General features: G+C 42.9%; 1 protein-coding gene across 3 annotated transcripts in view; it reads right to left on the bottom strand.

Moving 5' to 3' along the window:
• Nucleotides 1-23,070, bottom strand: part of sgip1b (SH3GL interacting endocytic adaptor 1b) — a 34,044-nt gene that overhangs the window by 4,334 nt on the left and 6,640 nt on the right. For 2 of the 3 annotated variants that reach the window (XM_080440824.1, XM_080440825.1), the window contains exons 1-15: nucleotides 13,705-13,874; nucleotides 13,426-13,437; nucleotides 10,774-10,817; nucleotides 10,046-10,070; nucleotides 9,732-9,795; nucleotides 8,810-8,880; nucleotides 8,581-8,655; nucleotides 8,411-8,479; nucleotides 7,387-8,190; nucleotides 6,285-6,406; nucleotides 5,120-5,264; nucleotides 2,784-2,895; nucleotides 1,972-2,127; nucleotides 1,248-1,380; nucleotides 436-638 (exon numbers count right to left, since the gene is read on the bottom strand). In XM_080440824.1, coding sequence (XP_080296950.1) covers nucleotides 436-638; nucleotides 1,248-1,380; nucleotides 1,972-2,127; nucleotides 2,784-2,895; nucleotides 5,120-5,264; nucleotides 6,285-6,406; nucleotides 7,387-8,190; nucleotides 8,411-8,479; nucleotides 8,581-8,655; nucleotides 8,810-8,880; nucleotides 9,732-9,795; nucleotides 10,046-10,070; nucleotides 10,774-10,817; nucleotides 13,426-13,437; nucleotides 13,705-13,771 — 2,102 coding nt within the window. In that variant the 5' untranslated portion in view covers nucleotides 13,772-13,874. Of the gene's footprint in view, nucleotides 1-435; nucleotides 639-1,247; nucleotides 1,381-1,971; nucleotides 2,128-2,783; nucleotides 2,896-5,119; nucleotides 5,265-6,284; nucleotides 6,407-7,386; nucleotides 8,191-8,410; nucleotides 8,480-8,580; nucleotides 8,656-8,809; nucleotides 8,881-9,731; nucleotides 9,796-10,045; nucleotides 10,071-10,773; nucleotides 10,818-13,425; nucleotides 13,438-13,704; nucleotides 13,878-16,129; nucleotides 16,203-17,789; nucleotides 17,847-19,155; nucleotides 19,202-19,713; nucleotides 19,778-23,070 lie in introns of those variants that run through there. The other variant, XM_080440826.1, reaches the window with a different exon arrangement.

The raw sequence follows: 23,070 nt of genomic DNA, 5'->3' as shown, positions 1-23,070 counted from the left end.
TGGGCTGTCACTGGGGTTTCGTGTCTTGCTCAAGCAGGGACACTTCGACACGTAGAAGGATGAGTCGAGGGTCGAACCAGTGACATCATGATTACAATTATTCTCTACCCACTCCGCTATGGCCGCTCCCCCATTTAGTTATTGGTAATGGATTATGGTAAAAACTGTTGTGATTTATACTGCTGCATAATACTGACCAAAAATGATATATTTTGGATTAATAGTGAGACCAACCAATATTCTTTCTCCAACATGCAAGTTGATTTGGATGCCTGAGATTCTGTACAGCACCAGAATACCGTTTATATTGTAGTTTTCCAAGACATTGTTGACCTCTTATGGCTAATGTATTAGTCAAATGCAATGCTGTAGAGTCAGACTGTTGCAAACAACCTGTGATTTGGTTAAATTCCAGGTTAATGAAGGCATTCTCACCAGGCGGCTGGAGGGATCATGGCTTGGAGTTTGGACACGCCCCCATCTACAGGGACCAGGAAGTGGATGTGGTGTAGCGGTGAGGGGGACGCCATGGCGTCCATGTTGTATTTGTAGTCTATCCTAAGATCTGTGCACGTAACGTCACCTCGCCAGCTCACTGCCAGGTTCAGAGGAGTTGACTGGATGCCCTCTGCTGACACCTGAAGAGGAAGTGCACACATGCTTATGGCTGTCACGATTATGAGATTTTACTTGACAATTAATTGTCACTCAAATAATTGCAATTAACGATTTAATTGCGTTGGACATTATTGGAACATTATGAATAAAAATTACATTTCTGTAAACTTAAAAAAAAAAAGTTAAATTAAAATGTCTTAAACAAAAGTTGCACAGGGCAGATATGCATGTTTAATTACTTTATACTAAAAAATAACGATTAATAGTGGATGCGATGCGTTTTGAGCTTGTAGATCTGCTATTTCCACTATTTCTGAAATTGTTTGAAGATTTTTTACATTACATAATGACGATTATGTCAAAATAATTGTGATTAGGTGATTATGCAATAATTGTGACTGGCCTAATGCTTATGACTCACACAAATGCATTGTAGTCATTACTATGGTTTTACATTTGGAAAATATGATGTATTCATTACTGTAGTTTTACATGCAAATACATTACAAATAGTTTTACACACAAACACATTTCATTTCTAATTATAATGGTCAAGTCAAGTGTAAATTGGAGTGGAAATGTACCCAAATAGCCTGTGACAACACAAATAGATGGATATTGCAGTTCACCTGATATTTAATCATATCAACATTGTAGTAGGTCGCCTGGGGCTTCTGCTCGGCCACACTCCTCAGATGGCTCATCAGGTTCGGCATATTCACCCAGAATTCCTTGGTGTCAACATTTTCCGTTGTCAGATCGCTGTAGGGTATGTTCACAGGATGTGAGAGCTTGAATGCTTGAATTTCATGTGAATGAACATAAAAAAATCCATACTGTACATGGGCTGTATACCCAAAACTGTTAACACTACTAAGCATTACATTTGCAGCAGACGGACAGCATTCTTAACCACTTAAGCCCTATGTACTCCATTGTACGATGAATAGCTCACACAGAGAGACAGACAGAGGGACAGAGCAGTTTCAAGTGAGCCGGTAGATCTTAATCATTTACACTCCTTGCTTTTGATGGTTGCAAGTTTGATGTGAGGTTGTAGATCGGACATTTCTTTTTTTTTTTATATAGTTTTGAACCTTTTCAAACTTTTTTGAAAATGTTCACCTATAATGACATGCCTAAAACAGGGACACCAGGGTGTAAGTGGTTTAAAAAAAACAATTATTAAAAAACAAATTATTTCAGCAGTCTGTGTGCGTGTGTGCGTGTGTGTGTGCGTGTGTGTGTGTGTGTGTGTGTGTGTGTGTGTGTGTGTGTGTGTGTGTGTGTGTGTGTGTGTGTGTGTGTGTGTGTGTGTGTGTGTGTGTGTGCGTGCGTGCGTGTTATTCCTACCAGCACAGCAGTTGTGGGTTTGGGAGGACCTGCTCCAGTTGGCTGTAGTTGCTGATGCAGAACGTGAGGATGGGTTGCGTGGGGTGACTGGCAAAGTGCCTGGTTATGCCTGCAGGGAAGGACAGCACCATCTCCCCTGTAATCTTCACCACACACCTGGGAGGAAAAGGAGAAAAGCAGCACAAGTTTGACAAAAAAAACTGTAGCACCCAGAACTCCTTGCTGTTAGTTCAACCTTTTTCAACTTTTTAAAATTGTCAAAAAGTGTCATCAGGGCCCTTAGGCTCCAATGTAGCCTGACAGTGCATCACGGGTTTGTGTCCTTTTTCCGATGATCTTTACTGCATGTTTCTCCCCTTCTCTCTCTCCCCGTTTCCTGTCCATCTCCACTGTACACTATAAATAAAGGCATAAAAAGCCAGAAAAAAATATCTTAAAAAAGAAAAGAAAAAAGTGTCATAATCTTTGTAAAATAGCAAAAATAGTTGATCGACAAGCTTGTGAGCTTGTAGAGAGGCTATTTTCAATATTTGTCATACGACAAAGTATATAGGGCTTAAAGGACCATTGGATCTCGCTCATGCTCATTATAAGATGGTGCCATTTCAACTTCTTACTCTGTGCCTCAGAGGCAGGCTGTGGACAGTTCAGAAACCTGCCTATAGTGACATCATCAGTCGTATAGGCAGGTTTGTTCATATTAAAGGGCTTGTGACTAAATACTAAATACTAACAACACTTGATCCATTGGGTTCCATTTCCTGAATAGGTTTTGGACAGTGACAATATTAGTGTGAATATGTTGACCTTACTTGCTGGGATCGGCTCCTTTGAAATAGGCGTTGATGGTCTCAGTGAAGGCAGCAGCCACTGGCAGAGTGTCCTGAGGTCCCATGGTGAGTGGACTGGGTCCCCTGGAACATCCTAAACACACACGCGCGCACACACACACACACACACACACACACACACACACACACACACACACACACACACACACACACACACACACACACACACACACACACACACACACACACACACACACACACACACACACACACACACACACACAAAATTGCTACTGTAGGTGGTCTTCTAATCACAGAGTCAAATGATCAGCCATTACAAACAGAGTCGGGGGGGGGGGGGGGGTATATAACAAGCCAACCAAACAGAAGCTAAACTCATTGTTTGTAAGAAGAAACATACTGTATGAAGGGTACTCCAAACAACCACAGGTGCTAATACAGAGCCAGGAATTTAAAAGGGCAGGAGGCATTACGATAAATCCAAGTCTACAGTAGGTACTTGTGCGTGGGGTTTACAAGTAAATAACTAGAAGGCGACATTGAGAAACACCTTGTACAGTGGATGGGATGGAACACTCGCTGAATGGAACTCTGCATCCACAGTTCCACACTAGACAGGACTACACTGAATGTGCGCTAAATTAAGTGCTACTTTAATGGGGGTAAGTGATATTATTTTGTTAAAACAAGTGTTAAATAGCTCTATATTCCGATAGCAATCATTGCTATAGCGTGTTTGTTCAGTAACAGGGGTCTCCCCATCTCTCTAGTTAACAGAAAATCGTTTGTATCCAAATTGTATCCAATCAGGAGAGATAACTCATACAGGATGATACAAAAATGAGCAGACTATATTGGAACAGGAACACTATAACATTGCTGATACATTATCTTTGTGGGATTCGTTCTCCTGTGACCCCTCCCCCCCCCCCCCCCCCACACTGAGAGCTTTAGCCTTTTAACAAAAAACTTACAAACAAAACAAAATCACTTTTACTACTTGAAAGTAATACTGCACTTTATACACAACTCACTTTAGTATACAAATATATATTGCCCTCTAAAACGCTGATATTTTCTTAGTGCAATACCATAAGCAAAGTAAAAACTTGTTTTAGTGTTAGCCTTAAATCAATCTGGGAACCCATCGTCAAATAAAAAGGAAAAACAGCGCCCCCCAGCGTTTTTCACGTTTGCATTTGTGAAGCTCTGAATCTATTCTTGAGAGATTAGCCTTAGATAGATAAACTTTGCACCTTTTGCCTGCTTTGTACCTCTGTTTTTGAATTCATGCTTTGTTTTCCCTGTGTAATGTAATGTACTCTATTTTCTGCTTGTTTTTTGAGGGGACTGCGGATGTAAATTAGCATCTTTGCTAAATCCGGTGAATTTACATTTACATTAATAATGAAAATAAACAAATAAAGTACAGTTACCCCCTTTAACTCAGCATTAAATTAACACTCTGGAGTGGAGTGTATAGTATACAGGGCAGCCCATGCACTGTTGTTTACTAGGGAAGTGGCTGCTGCATGGGCTCGACTCACCTTCGAAGGCTAAATAAAACCTGCCATGATCAAACCACACCAGGGGCTGTGGGCCCTCTGAAGGGTTACGAGGAGAATGAAAGGAGGAGTGAAGAATGAGAGGAGGAGACAGGGGGAGAAGAGAAACACACAAGAATGAGAGACACAGAGAAGAAGACCCATCACAGTATGGATGGACACACACATAGAGATGGGGGGGGGGACAAGCTGCAGGCATGGACGTGGAACATCCTGGGTGGTCATTTAATCTCGTTAAACCTTGTGTCCCTATTTTGGGCATGACATTATAGGTGAAATCATTCAAAATGTTTCCAAAATGTGTCACCGTTTCTTTGCTTATAAAAGCATCAACGTAACTGCCATGGGTGATACCTCCGGTACTTAGGGCAGTGGTTCTCAACCTTTTCAGGCCGTGACCCCCCAAAATAATCATATTTGAACTGGGGAACCCCCACCCTGACAAGCATGTGGAATGTAGGAGGCATTCAATTTTGTTTGACGCGGTTCCACAGATAAATATTGTGAAAATAGCAGATCTACAAGCTCACAACGCCGTGAGCTTGTAGATCGGCTATTTTCGAAATGTTCACCTCTTTCTTATATTATTTGACAATTTGGGCAATGTCTGATTATTTTTATAGTTTGTTGATTACTTTTGATGCAATAATGGTCTCTTTCTTAGCTTAATTTTTTTTGGTGGGGAACCCCCTGGGGGTCCCGACCCACAGGTTGAGAACCACTGGGTTAGGGCACTCGTAGTAGCAGGTCTCGCCCAGCGTGATTGGTCACCTGTGTTGGAGACGGCAAGTCCTAAGGTGGGCGTGGAGGCGGCACTGTGCGAGGTGACGGAGGAGATGGAGGAGGAGCTCTCTGCTCGGGCCAAGGGGGCGAAGGGCGGCGGGCTGCCTGACACCGGCGGACTGAACGGCCGAGCCTGGACCAAAGAAAGACAAATATTGATTATAATTAGACCTATCCCATCAGTAAAAAGAAAAATAAACTAGAAAAAGTGCTCCTCGGAAGTCGGAACACAGGTCTCCGCCAGGTCAGGTAGGTTATTGTGGGGCAGCAATGTTCGTAATTCGCCAATCAATATGGAATATGAAAGATCGGACGGATCCGTCTTGATTCAATCAATCAATCACTTGACTATAGAGATAATGTGATACCGATAATGTGATAGTTTTGGACACAATTTGGACACAATTTGTGGAGTAATATCCAAAAATGGTGACGCTATAAAAGGCTTAATGTGAAAAATGCAGGGCAAAGGTTTTTCCTTGGCCTCTAGGGAGTGCGTATTACACAGATCAGTGCAGTTATAGGGTAAAAACACGAATCGGCCTGTTATAGCACCACCATGAGGCTGATTTGAAAATGTTCAAGTGGCATTTGTTCCTCGGCCTAGTGGGAATGTGCGTGAAAAATTTCACGGAAAGCACACGCTGTGTTCATGATTTGAGGCATTTTGTTCAAAAAGGAGCACTCCTGCAAACTTTGGAAGCTAATCAGGATGGAATATGAAAAATCTGAAAGACCTTTTTCGTTTAATGACTATAGAGATACTGTGTACCGATTTCTGTGAAAATCTGTAGGAGCTGCCATCAAGCCAACGGTACCGGAGATTAGCTGTTCACAGACAGAATGACGGACGGACATGGTGCAAAACATAGTCTTCGCCATGCCTATCGGCCTGGCGGAGACAAACCTCTTAAGGCAGGTATGTCTTTAGCAGCAGTGGGAAATGTGCAAGAAGGCAGACAACTAAACAGAGCGAAGACAGAGCTTCTTGCCCAGGGTGAACAACCCTCATCCTGTACACCTCAGAGAGAGAGAGAGAGAGAGAGAGAGAGAGAGAGAGAGAGAGAGAGAGAGAAAGAGACAGAGAGCGAGAGCGAGAGAGCGAGAGAGAGAGAGCGAGAGAGCGAGAGAGAGAGAGCATGGGAACACATACCAGGTCAGAGATTGGTTTCCCTGGTGGTAGTTTTGGTCGTGAGGAGGGTCTTGGGGGGGGAGGCGGGGGGACAGGGCTCCCTCCTGAGTGAGGCGTGGCAGAGCGAGCCGGAGAAGAGGGACCTGTGGACCATCACATACATCTTTTATATTTTTCAAGAGACGTGGCAAAATGATGCAATAAAGTAAAAACTAGCCTTAAGCATTGCACTGTATATCAAGTCTGTCTGGGTTTAATTTACTAAATAATAACTACATTGGATACATTGTACAAAATAAACCTGTTATTTGACAATCAAACTGATTCTAAATACATTTTATACAAATTACCCCGTCGGACTGTTGTCCCTTGTCACTGCTAACCCCTACTGGTTGTTCTTGGGGAGGTGGTAGACAAACGTGTCTCTGCAGTTCTTTTCACACTGTGAGTAAGGAGATTCACCAGGAGGACGTAGCATGCGGAGAAACACGCTATCCCTCCCAGGTCTACTTCCTGTTGAACAGGTGCCCCGACCAACCTGTAGGAGTCACTAGTGCAGCGACAGAGACCCACCCAGAGCGCCTGGCCAAGATGGTCATATTTTCCAAATAATTCCTCTCAATCTGGGAGCAAAAAGTGCTCCCAGATTAACTGTGCCGCACAACCATGGTGTATGAAGTAGTATCAGTACTCAATGCTGCATGAGTACGGTAGCAGAGAGTAACTGTTTGGGGTTGTGTCTATCTATCTATGGTAAAAGCGGGCAGAGCACTTAATTAGCATAAAATAGTTAAACTTTTGGAGAGGAGCGCTTCTTATCAATGTCACGTTTGATCCTCCTGGCTGTGTCTGACAACTCAGTCATTTACGACCTGACACTGCATCGTTACCACAACCATGAGAAGTCCATGTTTACCGTTCTTTCAGCTAGGCTATATGTGCTAAAAATGATATTAATAAATAGTGCTAAAGATGATAAAACTTTTGCGGGTGAATATTGCGCGTGTCAATAAATGCTCTGTGCGAGCACTCTGGACATGATATCCAAAAGGGCTCCTGCGCTCATTAAAAGCTTTCTGTAGACACGGCCCCTTATGGTGTGTGAAGTAGTATCAATACTCACTGCTGCATGAGTACGGTCCTGGGGAAGACATGATGGACCTGTAGGGGAGAGGAGGTGGCGTTCCCCTGAAGCTGGGGGTCAGCTCTCTAGGCGTACCCACATAGTCAGGGAGCTCATCCCTTAGGTACACCCCCTCTGGAGTTCTTTTCCCCCCAGCGGGCCCCAGGACCAACGGGGACGGGACGCCCGTCCGTGGGGACCTGCGATCCGCCGGGAGGGGGGGCGGGGGGCTGGCGGGGGCCGGGGACGAGCGGCACTCTGCGAAACGCAGCACCTCCTCATCGAACGCCTCCTCGTCGAGGTGGAGCGGCGGTGGCGAGATGGAGACGGGGGAGAAATTGGGGGGTAGCGGCGGTGCCGGCTCGTCCGGAGGAGGCCCCAGGACAATGGATGGCGGCGAGTCCGGCGGGGAGAAAGGCGGCGGGGAGAAAGGGGGCGGGGATCCAGGGGAGAACGGCGGAGAGGAGAACGGCGGAGAGGAGAATGGCGGAGGGGAGGGTGGCGGCTCATCTGGAGGCGGGCCGGGCGAGACGGGTGAGACACAAGGGCTTGAGGGCGTGGACGATGGTGTGTCCGGGGGCGGGGACTCGGGAGGCGGGGGAGGCGCAGGCTCATTCGGCGGAGGCGGCCTCTCAAAAGTGATCCATCTGGGGGACACCTGGTTGTCCTCGGTGGGCCGCAAGCTGTCCCCCGGGCCAAACACGTCGTCCTGGTCGGGACCGGGGGAGCGGCGGTAGGAGGGTGAGTGGACGTTCAGGTAGATGGGGGCAGAACTTCGGCCGAGTCTTCCGTTTGGTAGATCGACTGTGTGGGAAAAATGGTGGGAATCAACTTTCATTTAGGGATGCAGCGATTGGGAAATTCTTCACCTAATGGATCTAATTCTAATCCCAATCTTCAGCTTGGTCGGGCTGCAGATAACCAATACACCATCATTTAGCTAGCACAACATAAACATCGGGCATCCCTAGTTTCATTACATGACAGGTGTGGTGTGATGCAATGCTTTAAAAGCTGACTTTACCGGAAGGGTCTGGAGGATAGCTGTAATGACTGGCCGACTGAATGTGTTTCGGAGGAAGAGGAGGAGGAGCTAAAACAAAAGACGACAACACGTTGGCAAACATGTTAATTGCTCAACAAGTCACACGATAAAGCTAAAGAGTTACGTAAAGCTCATTCGGGACGCCTCACCTCCTGTCGGAAAGCCTCTGGTCAAAGGAGACTCGGGCCGCGGTCCTGAATCTGCCCATGTGTCTGCAGGAACCACTGTGACAGAGAAACAATGAACAATGAACAATGAACTTGCTTGCACAACATAAGACCATGCCAGTCAAATGACATATTGAGCACTGTCTATCATCAGTATGTTATAACTGTGAGTGTGTATATACTGTATGAATTACTGAGCTGTATGACAGACCATCATATCTGGAGTAGTTGGTGTCTTGGGGAGCTCCAAAGAAAGTGGGTACGTGCTGGTATAATCTGTCACTGCAAGAGATAAGAGAAACAAACAAGCCCGAATTACTCCATAAAGCTGCAATCCCTAATATTTTTTGTGAATAAAAAGTCATTTTAAGTATGTTAAATACAACGAACACATCTGTGGTGATTGGAGGTGGTCTCCCTCCCTACTCTTCTATTGAGAAATTTAGATCCTGTAGTAGGGTAGGACCAATATGGGTTGACAAGTGGTACTGCTTGAAGGTCAAAGTGTATTATCTTCCCTGACCAAACAGGCTTTCTGTTTTAGCAGAGCAGTAGAATATTTGGCACTCGTGTGGGAGACCCAGGTTCGGATCCCCGGTAGGACATAATAAACCTTATGGACTGTAGATTTAAGCTTTATTTATATGTAATATGACGGTGTCAATTCCCATCAAGAACTGATCTTCAAGCTAACCAGACTGTCGATCAGTTCTTGTTGGCAAGCGACATATACATTAAGATTTACACATCAAAGTGGGGTCCGTGGACCCCAAGGGTCTTTGGGGAGGGGGTCCCCAGCCAAAATAGTTAACATAGCATTAAAAATCTGTTTAACCACTTTAACCCTTATTGGCTTTTTAAAAATGGCTGATCTACAAGCCATGCCGTTATAGGACCCAGTCTTGTTTGCATGATGCATGATGATAATGATGCATGACGATATCTTTATTTATTTACGTAATTTTTATTTGGAATCAGGTCGATTTTCACTGCAACCAGTATGAATGAGGCATCAACTAATATATGAGTAGTTTTGATGGTTTTGTATGGTTTATTCGCCACAGTCTCAGTGTGTAACGACCTTAAAGTAGGCTATAAATGAGGCTACATGTAAGTAGTCAATGCAATCTGACCTTTGCGTCTCAGGGACGGGGCTTGGTGTGGGGGTGGAACGTCGGGGTCTTGCAATCTCCTCACCTACGAAAAAACAGCAAAAGCATCGTCAGATTAATTAATATATCTGCATATCTCCAATTCCAACTTCAAATTCAGTTTGTTGCATCAAGTGTACACCAGGTACAAAACAGTGGGTGAAATTGTTTTGTGCAAGCATCCCACAAATAATTAGTTATAAAAAATGCATTTGTCTCTAACATTGGTGCATTGTAAAACTCTGTATTATGAAGGGTGCCACCAAATTGAAGTGGGATGCATGGAATATACTTACAAGAGAGGTTTCTTTTCATCTGTCCCTGCAAAAGAAACAAACCAAAGATGAGCATGACAAAATCAAACAACATGTGTGCAACATGCCTGACTCAAACTTTCAACACCCTTTTGTAATCTATATAGTAAAACCTCAAAGCAGTGGTGGAAAAAGTGATCAGATTTTTGTAAAAATACCATGATACTGTAGAAATACTCTTTCACTGTTACAAGTAAAAGTCCTGTCCGCCTAAAGTACCACAGCAAAATGTACTTAAAGAACCAAAATTAGATGTACATTTTGAAGATATTTCAAAATGTGTGATTATTTTCTTTCGGAAATAGCAGATGTTCAAGCTCACAATTAATCAGATTGCAACGCGTTGTGAGCTTGTAGATCAGCTATTTTCGAATAGCTGTAGTATAGAATAGAGGTTTTGTATGAATAATACAAATCTGCAAAGAAACTAGCAACTTTTTCAAATGATTGTAGTGGAGTAAAAAGTACAATATTTGCCTCTGAGGTGTATTGGAGTAGAAGTCTTAAGTATTGAGAAATAGAAGCACTCAAGTAAAGTAAAGTAAAAGTATCTCAAAGTTGTACTTAAATACAGTATTTGAGTAAATGTATTTAGTTACTTCCCACCAATGCATCAAAGCAAACGAGCGACATAGACTGGGAAACAATGTTTGGGGGTCAGGCTGGGCTGCAGAGATGAAAATAGCCAGCAGGTGGTGCATGAAACTCACCGGGCTGCGTCTCTGAGACCAGCAAAAAGGAAGAGAGAACAGACCTGGTCAGAGAGTGAGTGACAAATCAGTCAAATAGACACAAACTAAAATCACACACACGACACACCTCTTTACTGTAAAGGGGGTGGAAGTTATATAGTTTTTGGTTAAAATATGTTCTAAATAGCTCTATATTCCAATAGCAGTCATTCCGATTGCTCCAGAGTGTTTGGTCAGTAACAGGGGTCTTCCCATCAAAACAGCACTTTTCTTAAGTAAACAGAAAATACATTTTCAGGTCGGGATATCAATTATCCAATCAGGAGAGAGAACTCATACAGCATACAGGATAAACAAGTGAAATTAGAAGTGTGGATCATTTGGATCTCGGCATCCACATGAGAATGGTATGCCGGCCTTTGATGTCAGTCAACTATGACGTCAGCCATCTATGACATATCTATGATGTATGACTCCAAATTTGGGAACAGTTTCAGCCCGATCAGAGCCCCATTGACTTCCATAATAAACTAGAAAATGTGCTCCTCGGAGCACAGGTCTCCGCCAGTACTGTTCCTGAAATCCTGTCTTACCTATTTATATTACATATTGTCACGTGTCACTTGACCAATGTTAGCTTGGCTGATGGAAGCTCACTTCAAAAAATATAAATGATTTTTTGAAGCACATTTGCTATTTATAGGTTTCTATGTCATCATGCGTCTCGCTAGCCAATCAGAGCATTGGTGACAACAATATTGTCACGTGTCACGTGAAGCTTGACCAATGTTAGCTTGGCTGAGACGGGGGGACATACGGAAGGACAAGAACGAAAACATACTCTCCACCTCTGGCGGAGACAAATATAATATTTCAAAAAGTATCAAACCTATTTAAAAAATCACACCCAGTGTGAAGTGAGCGGTGCTATTTAGAACAGTGGTCATCACAGTGATGGAAGCTCACGAGTGCGTGGTGCTATTTATAGGTTATGAATTTCATCATGCGTCTCGCTAGCCAATCACAGTACTGAGCAAAGGGTCTGAATACTTATCAGCCAATCACAGTACAGGTTATGAATTTCATCATGCGTCTCGCTAGCCAATCACAGTACTGAGCAAAGGGTATGAATACTTATCAGCCAATCACAGTACAGCGACCCCAACCCCACTTATAGGAGCGGCTACACCGCTCAAAAAAGTGAAGGTATTTATGTGACCTACTGGCAGTGTGTACAAGAAATTTGTCACTCGGCCCAGCCGTTTGCAAAATTGGAACTGGAACACTATGAAATTGAAGCTGATAAATTATCTTTGTAAGGTCTCTCTCCTGATAGAATAAAATTGATATCTCAACCTGAAAATGTATTTTCCCCATCTCTCCAAAGAGCTGGAGAGACTCCTGGTACTGAACAAATATTCTATAGCAATATAGAGCTTTAACTTTTTAAATAAAAACATATCACTTACACTCCCTTTAACTGCAAAGTCTTCATAATGCAACGCAAGCCATAACACCAACCACCATAGATAGTGCGCAGAATCTATCAGCGCTATGGTGGTGGTACCTGACATTCACTGACATCCCGATGTTACACCGATGTCGGTGACCTATTGAAATCTGTGACGTGCCAAGAGTCAAATGAATATACAGTATCTGATTGGTGTTAGAGGTTTCTTCATTATAATTTACAGTCAGGTGAAAATGGTTAGAATGAGTCTCATGCCTTGCTCTTGAGCTGAAGTCACAGAATTGAATTGGTCACCAATTTCAGGCAGATACAGCTGCACACATCTGTTTGCTTATGTGACATATAGGTTCCAAAGAGACCAAATCAATAAGCTTAATGTGGGTGTTATGAGTACTGGTCATTATGTAATACACACACTCTGCCAGTGAGGTTTAAATAAAGTAGGGAGGGGGGGGTCAACAAATGGCAGGCTACAATACTAATTTATATGCTGTAGTACGATGGTGTCGCATATAGAAATTGATCTTCAAGATAACTGATAGCTTGAAGATCAGTTCATACTACGGAGTACAAATTAGGCTTAAAGCTGCAATCTGGAACTTATTTAAATTAATAACACATTATTGTAATCCATCTGTATGGTAGAATTATGTTGAAACAAAATAACTACGTGTAGCATGGCTGCAGTGGTTGGAGGTGGTCTCCCTATTACTCCATTGAGAGATTATGACCCTAGTGTCAGGTGTCACTTGTGAACCTACTAGTTCACAAGTAGCCCTCTCTGAAGCTCATACTGCCAAGCGGGGGTTGCCTCTTGGATGAGTGGTAGAAAGTTGGGAGACCCTGGTTCGAATCCCGGATATAACATAAAAGTTATGGATTGCAGCTTTAATGGGTGGTCTTTGTCAGAAAAGGATATACATTCTGTGTGAGGGGAGAGACATAACATGCAGAGAAAGGGGTTACATCTGTTGTCAAATAGGCATTTTTCTCTATGTATAAACTAGCACCGAAAGGCCAAACCATCAAACACATATTCTACCAAGTGAATCCTTGCTGTGACCTGTGAATTTATACTCCATCCGGTGTCACACGCTGAAAATAGACGTTCTATAAACTCGCAGAGCTTGTAGATCTGCTCTTTTTCGAGCATGCGACACAATCGTACGACGAAGTATAAAAGAACGTGACAGACTTACCGGGCTTCGCTTCTACAAGATGAACAACATAGAAGAGAACAAAGAAAATATGTGAACAAGGAATCAAAAGGCAGAGATAAAAGATATATGTCTGAGAGAAAGTGAGAGAATGACCAAAAAAATCTTCTGATTCCAATATACATTATTTAAATGCAGGAATAAAAAAACAAAAAACATACTTAAGCTGAAGGGAGAGCATACATTGGTGTAAGTATTACTTTCATTCCTGTTTTATTCATGTGTAAGACAACAAGAGGAGGAATGATTGAGAACACTCACCAGAGAGGGAGACAGAGCCAGGCCTCCTACCGAGGCCTTCAGCTCGTCCATGCTCGGGATGACACATTTGGCACTATCAGACGCCAGCGGCTTGATTTTGATTTTAAACTTTTTCCTGCTTTCTTCGTCGTCCTCGGAGTCGCTGGAGGAGAAAAACTGCTTCCCTTTGGAAGCTGGTGAAGATTTGTCAAGGAGGACACATGGCCGTTATGTTAAGATGATGGGTTCAGAAAGGTAAGCGATAAGCATGGGCCAGACAAACTCCACAGGCAAGGAACAAGGTAATGATAATAATCTAAATATTGACTTGGGGGCCTTAGGCCATGAAATTTGTGAGCTGTCAAACGATCAACACCACATCTAATCTACAGTACATTGAAATATCTTATTTCATTTAGACACTTCAGCTCAGGATGAACCATTTACCGTTTATTGCAATGATATTGCATTCAATTTGGCAGTGTGACTGCCCATGTGATATTAAAGAATACCTGCGCAAGCATGAAACAGAATCTGAGATCACAAACCCCCCAGAGCACGGCATAAGATACCGTTATTACATGAACATAACATTGAACCTTCAATGCATAATTAAACTACCACATATCATAGTACAATCCATAGAACCACAGTACAATCCACAGAATCATCCTATTAACAATATGAAATTAAATGCCACAGGGAGGAGGCCTGGGAGGTGGAGGAAATTTGACACTGACAGCTGCACGACCGGCTTTGACAGCTTAGCACGTAGAATGAACGGTGAACAGAGAGCTGCTTAAAAGGACCGCCAGAGTTGGACTGAGGAAATGAGGGCGTGTGTGAGATAGCTTGTAGCGAATGAGAATGAAGAGAGGTTGAACGTGGAGAGACAGACTGACTTGGGGGAAGTATGTATGAATTAACTTGTTAGAGAATTAATGGGGGGTCCGGGGAGAGAGAGCTAGCATGTAACCTCCTGCCTTCCGTACCTACATGAAATATCGCTACGCTGAATTCTATTTCAACTAATCAAAATTCATTCTATCTTATCCCTTCTCAACTCATGTCAAGTCATCTCATCTCATCCCATCCTATCTAATCTCATCCCATCCCATCCCATCCCATCCCATCCCATCCCATCCCATCCCATCCCATCCCATCCCATCCCATCCCATCCCATCCCATCCCATCCCATCCCATCCTATCTAATCCAATCCTATCCCATCCCATCCCATCCCATCCCATCCCATCTCATCTCATCTCATCTCATCTCATCTCATCTCATCTCATCTCATCTCAAGTCAAGTCAAGTCAAGTCAAGTCAAGTCAAGTCAAGTCAAGTCAAGTCATCTCATCTCATCTCATCTCATCTCATCTCATCTCATCTCATCTCATCTCATCTCATCTCATCCCATCCTATCTAATCTCATCCTATCCCATCTCATCTTGTCCCATCTCATCTCATCTCATCTCATCTCATCTTCATCCTATGTCACCTCATTCTAACTCATCTCCAGCACACCCAAGAAAGACACCCAAGTGAGACCTTCCTTCTCTGTCTCTACCTACTGTGCCCCAGTTAAAGAACAATACACACTGTTTCATCTCTGCCATATCTTCCAGCTCAGGGTGGAGGAGCACTCCAGTCACAGCACTCTCAGATCACATTACACATCCGGTGTGGTATTTCTACTGTAGTTTCCTGGTAACTGCAGAATCAAAACTCAAAGAGTGTGCAATCTTAAATGCTCCGTCTTTCTACTATTACCAGAAAATATGTCCAGGAATCCCTTTTCAGTTCTTCAATATAATGATTTAATTTGTTTACTGCGTTTACTACTGTATGTCTCTTGCGAGCCCTGTAAACCAAATTCCAAAGAGTATGGCTTGATTTGTAATTGGTTGCATTGTGACGCATTGTGAGCTTGCAAATTGCCTATTTTAACCTCTGTAAGCATATGTGGTTGAAATGTTTACACCAGTGATCCTCAAAGTGAGGTCTGGGGATCCCCAGGAGCAAATGGAACCTAAGGGTAACTCTCCCGAATTACTGACCCATATGGGTCCATTTTGAGCCCTGGGCCCAACAATGGCCGGCTGGTGCAATGACCACATGAGGCAAATAAGTTTTGGCACATGCCATCGTCCGAACATCATACAATTTTAGCAAGGCGTTTACTGACGTTTACCTTCCCAGAATGCAATGTGACTCTGTCTCGCTGCCCTTCACTTCCTATCATCCTCTGCTCATCCTCTGCTCAGGAGTGCTCATGTGTAGTGTGGTCAGTGGAGGGGGTCGGGGGGATTCTATTGATTTGGCCTATTTAATGAGAAGCACTCGTTCGATGTGTCGCTCAGCCAAACAGGTCAATAACTTTACAGGCAGGGTCCCAAAACTAGAACAGTGGTTCTCAAACGTTTAGACTGCTGCTGCCGGTCTCACAGAAAAGGATATCATCGCCCTCTTCACCCCCGGGCCTGAGACTGAAGCCTTCCTCATCCACATCAGGAGTGGCCTGCGGAAATATGACCCCAAAACACACGTAAGAGGGGCTTCATTCATCTCTAGCTAGCCCAATCACATAATTCAGTGGAGGACAAAGTACTCAGCTCCAGTACTTGAGTCCAAGTTTAATAGGCCAAATACACCGTAACTCAACTACAAGTGAAAAGTTGTGAAAAGAATTGTACTGGAGTTAAAGCAGCTACTGGACTTTTAAAAAGTGCATGTTTTTAATATTACTTAAGTATTCAATAGTACAAATATCAATGCATTGCTGTATTGTATAAACAAAAATGTATAAAAACGTTTTTAAACTTTTCAAAAAGGTAAAAAAAATAGTGATAATAGCAAGCTCACAAATCTATACTCTAAAAAATAATAGGCTGAAGTGGTTAATTCATAACGTATTTTTGTAAATTCGGTCCAAGGGTTGCTTCCTACTAGAGACGTAGTGGAATCAAAAGCACACTATTTGTGCTTTGTAGTCGAGTGAAAGTCATGTAGTCGAGTGAAAGTCATAAACTTCGGAAAAAAAAAGTAAAGTACAGATTTTCAAAAATATATTTACTTAAAGGGATTCTAGGCAACTTCAGCGATCAAAAAAAGAAAGATACTACACCACCCCTCCACTCCCCCCCCCTCCTCATCAGCAGTTTGTTTCCCCGACCACCAGGGGGTGACGCAGGGGGGACTTCTGAACGGGCCATGCCGAAAATAGGTTGCTTTATTGGGATACAATGCGTGTCACTGCCCGCCCCTGCCGGTTCTCTGAATTTGCATTTTTAAATAGGCTCTGTCATGATTAATTGACCACATATATTAAGTTAAACAACTAAATTCTATCCAAACGATATCTTAAAAGTAAATTCCGTGCCTCAAAAAAGAAGTTTGAGAGCGTTTTAAGTTTTAAAACCGAAAGTAAAAACACAGCAGAGAAAACAATGGCTGCCGTTCCATTTTTGTCGGCTGCACTCGGTTCCATTCGGTTTCACTCGAACGCGCCACACGGACGCGCACATGCATACGTTTCATTTACGTCCCAGACAGAGCCGGATACCCGGATGTAAAAACATAAATAGTAAGGAAAATACGTATTTCAGAAAGAGGACTGTGTTTCAATGCAGGAAAACACCCCAGCATCATTATATAGTGGCTGATAGAGGGGGAAAAATGCAAAATATATATATATAAATATTTTTAAATTTAGGCTTAAAGTTACCTAGAATCCCTTTAAGTACAGTACTCAAGTAAATGTACTTTGTCAGTGTCCGCAACTGCCAATCACATATTTAAAATACACACTTGAACCCCCTTCTCATTTCTGCAAAGTCTGCTTATAAAACACAGATCAAATTCCGCCCAGACATCTTGGATGAGAGGGTTAGCTTGCTGATTAAAAAAAGCATGCTGACTCATAGCACATAATGTGCAACTGCCATTCGGTTCTCCCAGATTGCCATTTTGAAGCCAGGTGGCCCGTAATAATGACTTCCACAGCACGGCGAACATATCCCACCCGCCGTGGCGAAGTCTCACGCTCGGTCAGAAACACAGCAATGGAGGGAGGTAGAGGAGGGGGAGCTATGTTGTGGATACTCACGTATCTGTCCCAGTCGATCTCCCCGTAGAAGCCATTGGGTGCCCCGTTGGCCTTTTTCTGTCAAGATAGGATAGAGGCGTAAGAGGATAAAACATTTTTTAGATGCTACCCCCAGTGACAGCATCACTGAAACCTTCTCATGTCAAGGACCCCCAAATTGATATGTATTTGGCCAGCCGCCGACCCCCATTTCAAAAGATACCCCATAAGAGAAGTTCTGTCAACATTTGTACAAGCTCACGAGGTGACAATTTGTGAGCTCGCAGATTCGCTATTTTTGAAAAGCCAAAACATGTAATAGGGTTAAGTATTTAAACTGTTCCTCATTTTGCTGGGGTACCCCTGGAACCCCCTCAAGGACCCCTGGGGGCCTCTGGACTCCACTTTGAAAAGTGTGCTACTACCTACAGAAACATCACACAAACCAAAGACTCTCAAGGCAGTATTAGTAAACACCCATATTCACATGGCGGCCATTTTGCTCTTACGTCATCTTTGAGCGGTGGGAAAATAGTGTTCCCCACACCCCTGACGAAGAGCAAAACGGCCACCGTGTGGATATTGTCAATGGATACTTGATACGGCAACTCTCTGTATACTGGGATTAGTCCGTCGTCAAGTCCCGCCTGCAATTGGTCCAAAACGCTGCAGCCAGACCTATCCTGTGCTTTATCTACTGGCTGCCAGAACAGTTTAGTCGATTTTAAGATTCTCTTATTATTCTGTTTAAAAAGCTCAAACTGAGTTGGCCCCTTCTGTCATTTTAATCCCTCCTCCTACGTCCAGGTCGATCAGGTCGTCTGAGTTGGGGGTCCTAGTTGTCCCACAAATCGAACTCATCGGGTTCAGGCTCAGGCTCAGGGGTGACCGCGCCTTTGCTGTCCGAGCCACTAGACTGTGGAACAGCATTCCCCTCCCTATCATATCCCCCTCCACTGAATCTTTTAAGACCAGACTCCAAGACTCTCTTTTATTCATCTTTATACAGTAGTTGATGATTGATTTTTTTGTGTTTTTATTGCCTGGTGATTGTTCATTTGAGCCTTTGAGCCCAAAAATGTCTTTGTTGTTTATGTTCATGGCTTTTGTATTTGTGTTTTAGCTACATCCTGGTCTGCCAGCACTGACAGCACTTTGGTCTACCAGAGTTGTTTTTAAATGTGCTTTATAAAGACATTTGACTTTCCATGACTTGATAATCATCTTCAGGATTTCTACAAACAACATCTGCCCTATCCACTGCCTACTATCCCATGAATGTAAAATAAATTGCAACAGCTTCCAATGGGGAGAGCACCTGCTAATTAATAGAGAAAATGCTTGAGAAATGTTTGAAAGGAGAAACAGAAAAATGTGTGGTACATACGCTTCTTTTCTTTCCACTTCCAGAGCCCTCTTTGTCAGGTGAGCTACTGTTTGTTGGGGGAAACAAAGAAAGTCAGTCAACGCCATTAAATTGTATCCAAACGTGTAAAAGAGTTTTTTCACCGGCGGCTCTGGTCTTAAATTAAATCCTGCAAATTTGATACAGTATGTCACACGCTGTTATCAATGTTGCATAGCAGTTACATTTTGCATCACCGCTGACGGGCAGAAACCTTGAATGTCCAAACTTCTTGTCAATACTTTTCATTGGTAAAATTGCTATTTTGGGTGACAGTATACAATATTGATTGATTGATTGATTGATTGAATACTTTATTAGCAGTTTGCAAAACAGTTTCAATACAAGGTCTGCTAAGAGAATTATACCCAAGAAAGCGCTATGGCTTGTTTCCATTGGGGTCCTGTGTACTCAATTCAATTAGGGCGTTCATTTATGAAAAGACACAAAAAGAGGAAATATGGAGATACTGTACAAGGTTTCTGCCCGACAATAACGATATTTAATTGTCACTGACAATCAATTATTGAGCATACTCACGTTGAATCTGTGTCCTTGTCTTTCCTCCGTAACCCCAAGGCCTTCCTGGTGCGGTTTTTCAGTCCTAGAGAGTGGAAAGAGAGATACAGTATACAGTGGATGAGTAGAGAGAGAGAGAGAGAGAGAGAGAGAGAGAGAGAGAGAAACAAAAGAAAGTGAGGGAGTAAAGGGATAAAATTGTACAGTGGATGGGTGAAAAGAGAGAGGGAGAGATAGAGAGATCAGCAGTTTTGGAGTTCAGTATGAAGTGGACCGTCTTGGCAGTGTGTAAAACGTAGTATTGACTCCAGACCGCACAGCAGAGAGGGGACCTGAGGTCAACACTTCCTGGAGGTAATACACTAATACTCATAACATCATCCACTACAAAAGCTAACAGAGGTTTAAAAAAAACTGGAGCACACAGTACGTCATTTGCAAAGGCAATCTCCTAAAGTGTTGGAAGGCTAAATGTACAAAATGGAGGGTGGGGGGGAAAGCCAAGGGTGATGAATTTGCACACTTCATTAAACAGATTCTGGGAAGGGTGGGGAGTCCACGGTGGCCCGGTCTGCCAAACCGGATGCCAAGACCCCCTACAGGGTCGACAGTTGGCACCATGCTGTGCGGTAATCAGGGCAACTGGAAAAACCAACAGTCAGACACTTTTGAGTCTGTTGCTCAGCGCCGTGAGGCTTCCTGAGGCCTCCTGTGTTAGCAAGCCTTGACGGGAGAGATTCAGGAAGATTTGAGTGTAATTCTACGTCACTGCCCTTCAGTGCTGCTTTAAGGGTAGCAGTGGAGTATACTGACTCATGACGTCTCACGCACGCACGCACGCACGCACAAACAAACACAGTCTTCACACTCGACCGGTGTGTGACACCAAACAATGGAGTGGCAGAAATAACGGTCTCCTTAAAAAAGAGATTCCTTGGTTGAAACGAGACAACAAGACTTCGATTCAAATCCTGTGTCACGTGGGCGCCCGCCCCTTTAGGAGACCAGAAGCAGGTCATGAGTCCATTCATTTCAATGGAGAAGTAGCACATTATGAGATATTATTTCGACCCACAGTCACTGAAATAAATAATTGGACCCATTCTTCACTAGACACATATATATATATGTTCCTAATATTCTGACACTAAAATTGCATTTTCCAGACAAATCAGGAGAAAATTATCTTTGTGTGTAAGCAACACATTCTCGAAAGATCTAGCAACACCGATCACAGGACGGTCACAAGATCTGACAACAAACAACATTCACGTGGGGTGACGGCGCCCACTTAGGAGACCGGAATTGTGTACCATTTCATACAAATTGGCATGGCTTGCAATTAACTCTCTTCTCTATTGAGGATCTTTGATGAAAGCCATACGCCCCAGCTGTAAATAGCCAGCAGCCTGCTGATTGAATCAGGGTTTCTAATCATTCACGCACCAATCACAGCCCATTCTCACAACAAGGAAGGGGACAACATTGGATCTCTGCTCATACAGTATGTAAAGGGTCTTGAGACAATTTGTTCAATTGAAAAAGGATCCCTCCTACACTGATCCCTGCTACAACAATGCTGTCTGATTCTGTCACACCTGCTACTGCTGGCAAAAATGGCCTCCACCACCCTAGCCTCCACCTTTCTAGTTTTGAGTTCCCTCATCGCTCAAAGGAAGGGCTGGGTAATATATCGAAACAGAAATGTAGAACTTCATCTTGCTCATGTAGCTTTATCGAATAATCGAGAAGCAGGTTTTTTATTTTGTATATATTAACGAACCGACACGATACGATTGATATATAAGATAGATTATAGATCGATCGATATATAACAATATTTGTTGTAATCGACTAAATCGCCAATTAGTCTGATTAACCACTTAAGCCCTGTATTATATTTTGTAGTACAATTGTGGTGTGTAGAAATAGTGACAATAGCTGATCTACAAGCTCACAAGGCGTCACTTCACGACACATTGTGTGCTTGTAGATCTGTTATTAAACACTATTATCGTAATCAAGGCAAAAGTTTTAAATAATTGTGACATTGATTTGAAGCCATATTCAAAGGTTAAACTGAAATGAAGTGTCTTGCTTTGGGCCCACTCCAGTACACTGTACCCGGGAGTGTTCTGCATAGTGCCCCCTGTCAATTTACAATGTAGGCATTTAGCAGACGCTCTTATCCAGAGCGACTTACAAATAGCAAGATCAGATTAAATGGCATGAACCCGGCCTAGACGACAAATGACAGGGTAATAAACGGTCACACAAATACAGTCGAGTGCAAATAACAACGTAACTACAGTAGGATAAAAGGTAAACAAACAAACCTACAGGAGCACCTGTCTAAACAACATGCATCTAAATAACATTCTTAGTCAAGTAAGCAGTGTATCTAAATAATACTAATACTAATACTAATACTATGTATAGTGTCTATGTATCTACACCGTAGATGTGTTTACATATGTTATGCTACAGTATATAGTATACTGTAGATTCTACAGCATACTGAATAAACACCATACACCATACAACCAAAACACATCTGTAAGTAACCAAAACATACTAGATAACTACAGTAAACTGTAGATGGTACTGATCTAGGGAGCATTTTAAATCAGTGCCAAGCACAACTGTATTTCCCATTTGTTGCAATACATGGTTAAATCTATGACAAGTGTTCCTGACTGAGACTCTCTAGGGTGCTGAAGGACATGCCCGGGCTTGTGTGATGTATTAGTTAGCTGGGCTGCTCAATGACAAAGGTTATATCTGTGCACAGCTCTACATCAGAAGAGGCCGTCCCCTGCTGCCAGCACTGATCTAACTTTTTCACATCAACGACCTCCAGAACGTGCAGATGCACCTTTAACCACTTAAGACCTATTCTACACTTTGGAAATCTACAAGCTCACAAGGCGTTGCATTGCGACGTGTTGTGAGGTTGAAGATGTGCTATATTTGAAACATTTTGGAAAACATTGAAAAAATACATGAAATATTTGTATTTAATTCTTAAAGGAGAATTCCGGACAAATTAAGTGTTATCTTTCATGTCTCGTTACTCACCTAGCGACGTAAAAAGTGGCGTTCTTTTTTTCCATATATTCCCCTGTCGTCATTTTTTAAACACCCTCCGTTGTTACGATTTAACACTGGATGCTTGTTTCTTTCCAGAACCTGGCAACTCGTGTTGCCAGATTCTGGAAACAAGCAACCAGTGTTAAATCGTTCGCCATTAACGGCAGGCTCGCAGGAATTTTCAGCGCATGTTTGACTATCATGAGACTCTACAATGAATCGTAGTAGAGAAAAAAATAACATTGCGTTGGTTATAATAGACGAACTTCACTAACCCACTCGCTCCCA

Source organism: Gymnoscopelus braueri, assembly GCF_963280865.1.
Source record: "Gymnoscopelus braueri genome assembly, chromosome: 10".
Lineage (NCBI taxonomy): Eukaryota > Metazoa > Chordata > Actinopteri > Myctophiformes > Myctophidae > Gymnoscopelus > Gymnoscopelus braueri.
Note: the sequence above shows the minus strand (reverse complement) of the source record. Positions and strands in the feature narration are given on the sequence as shown.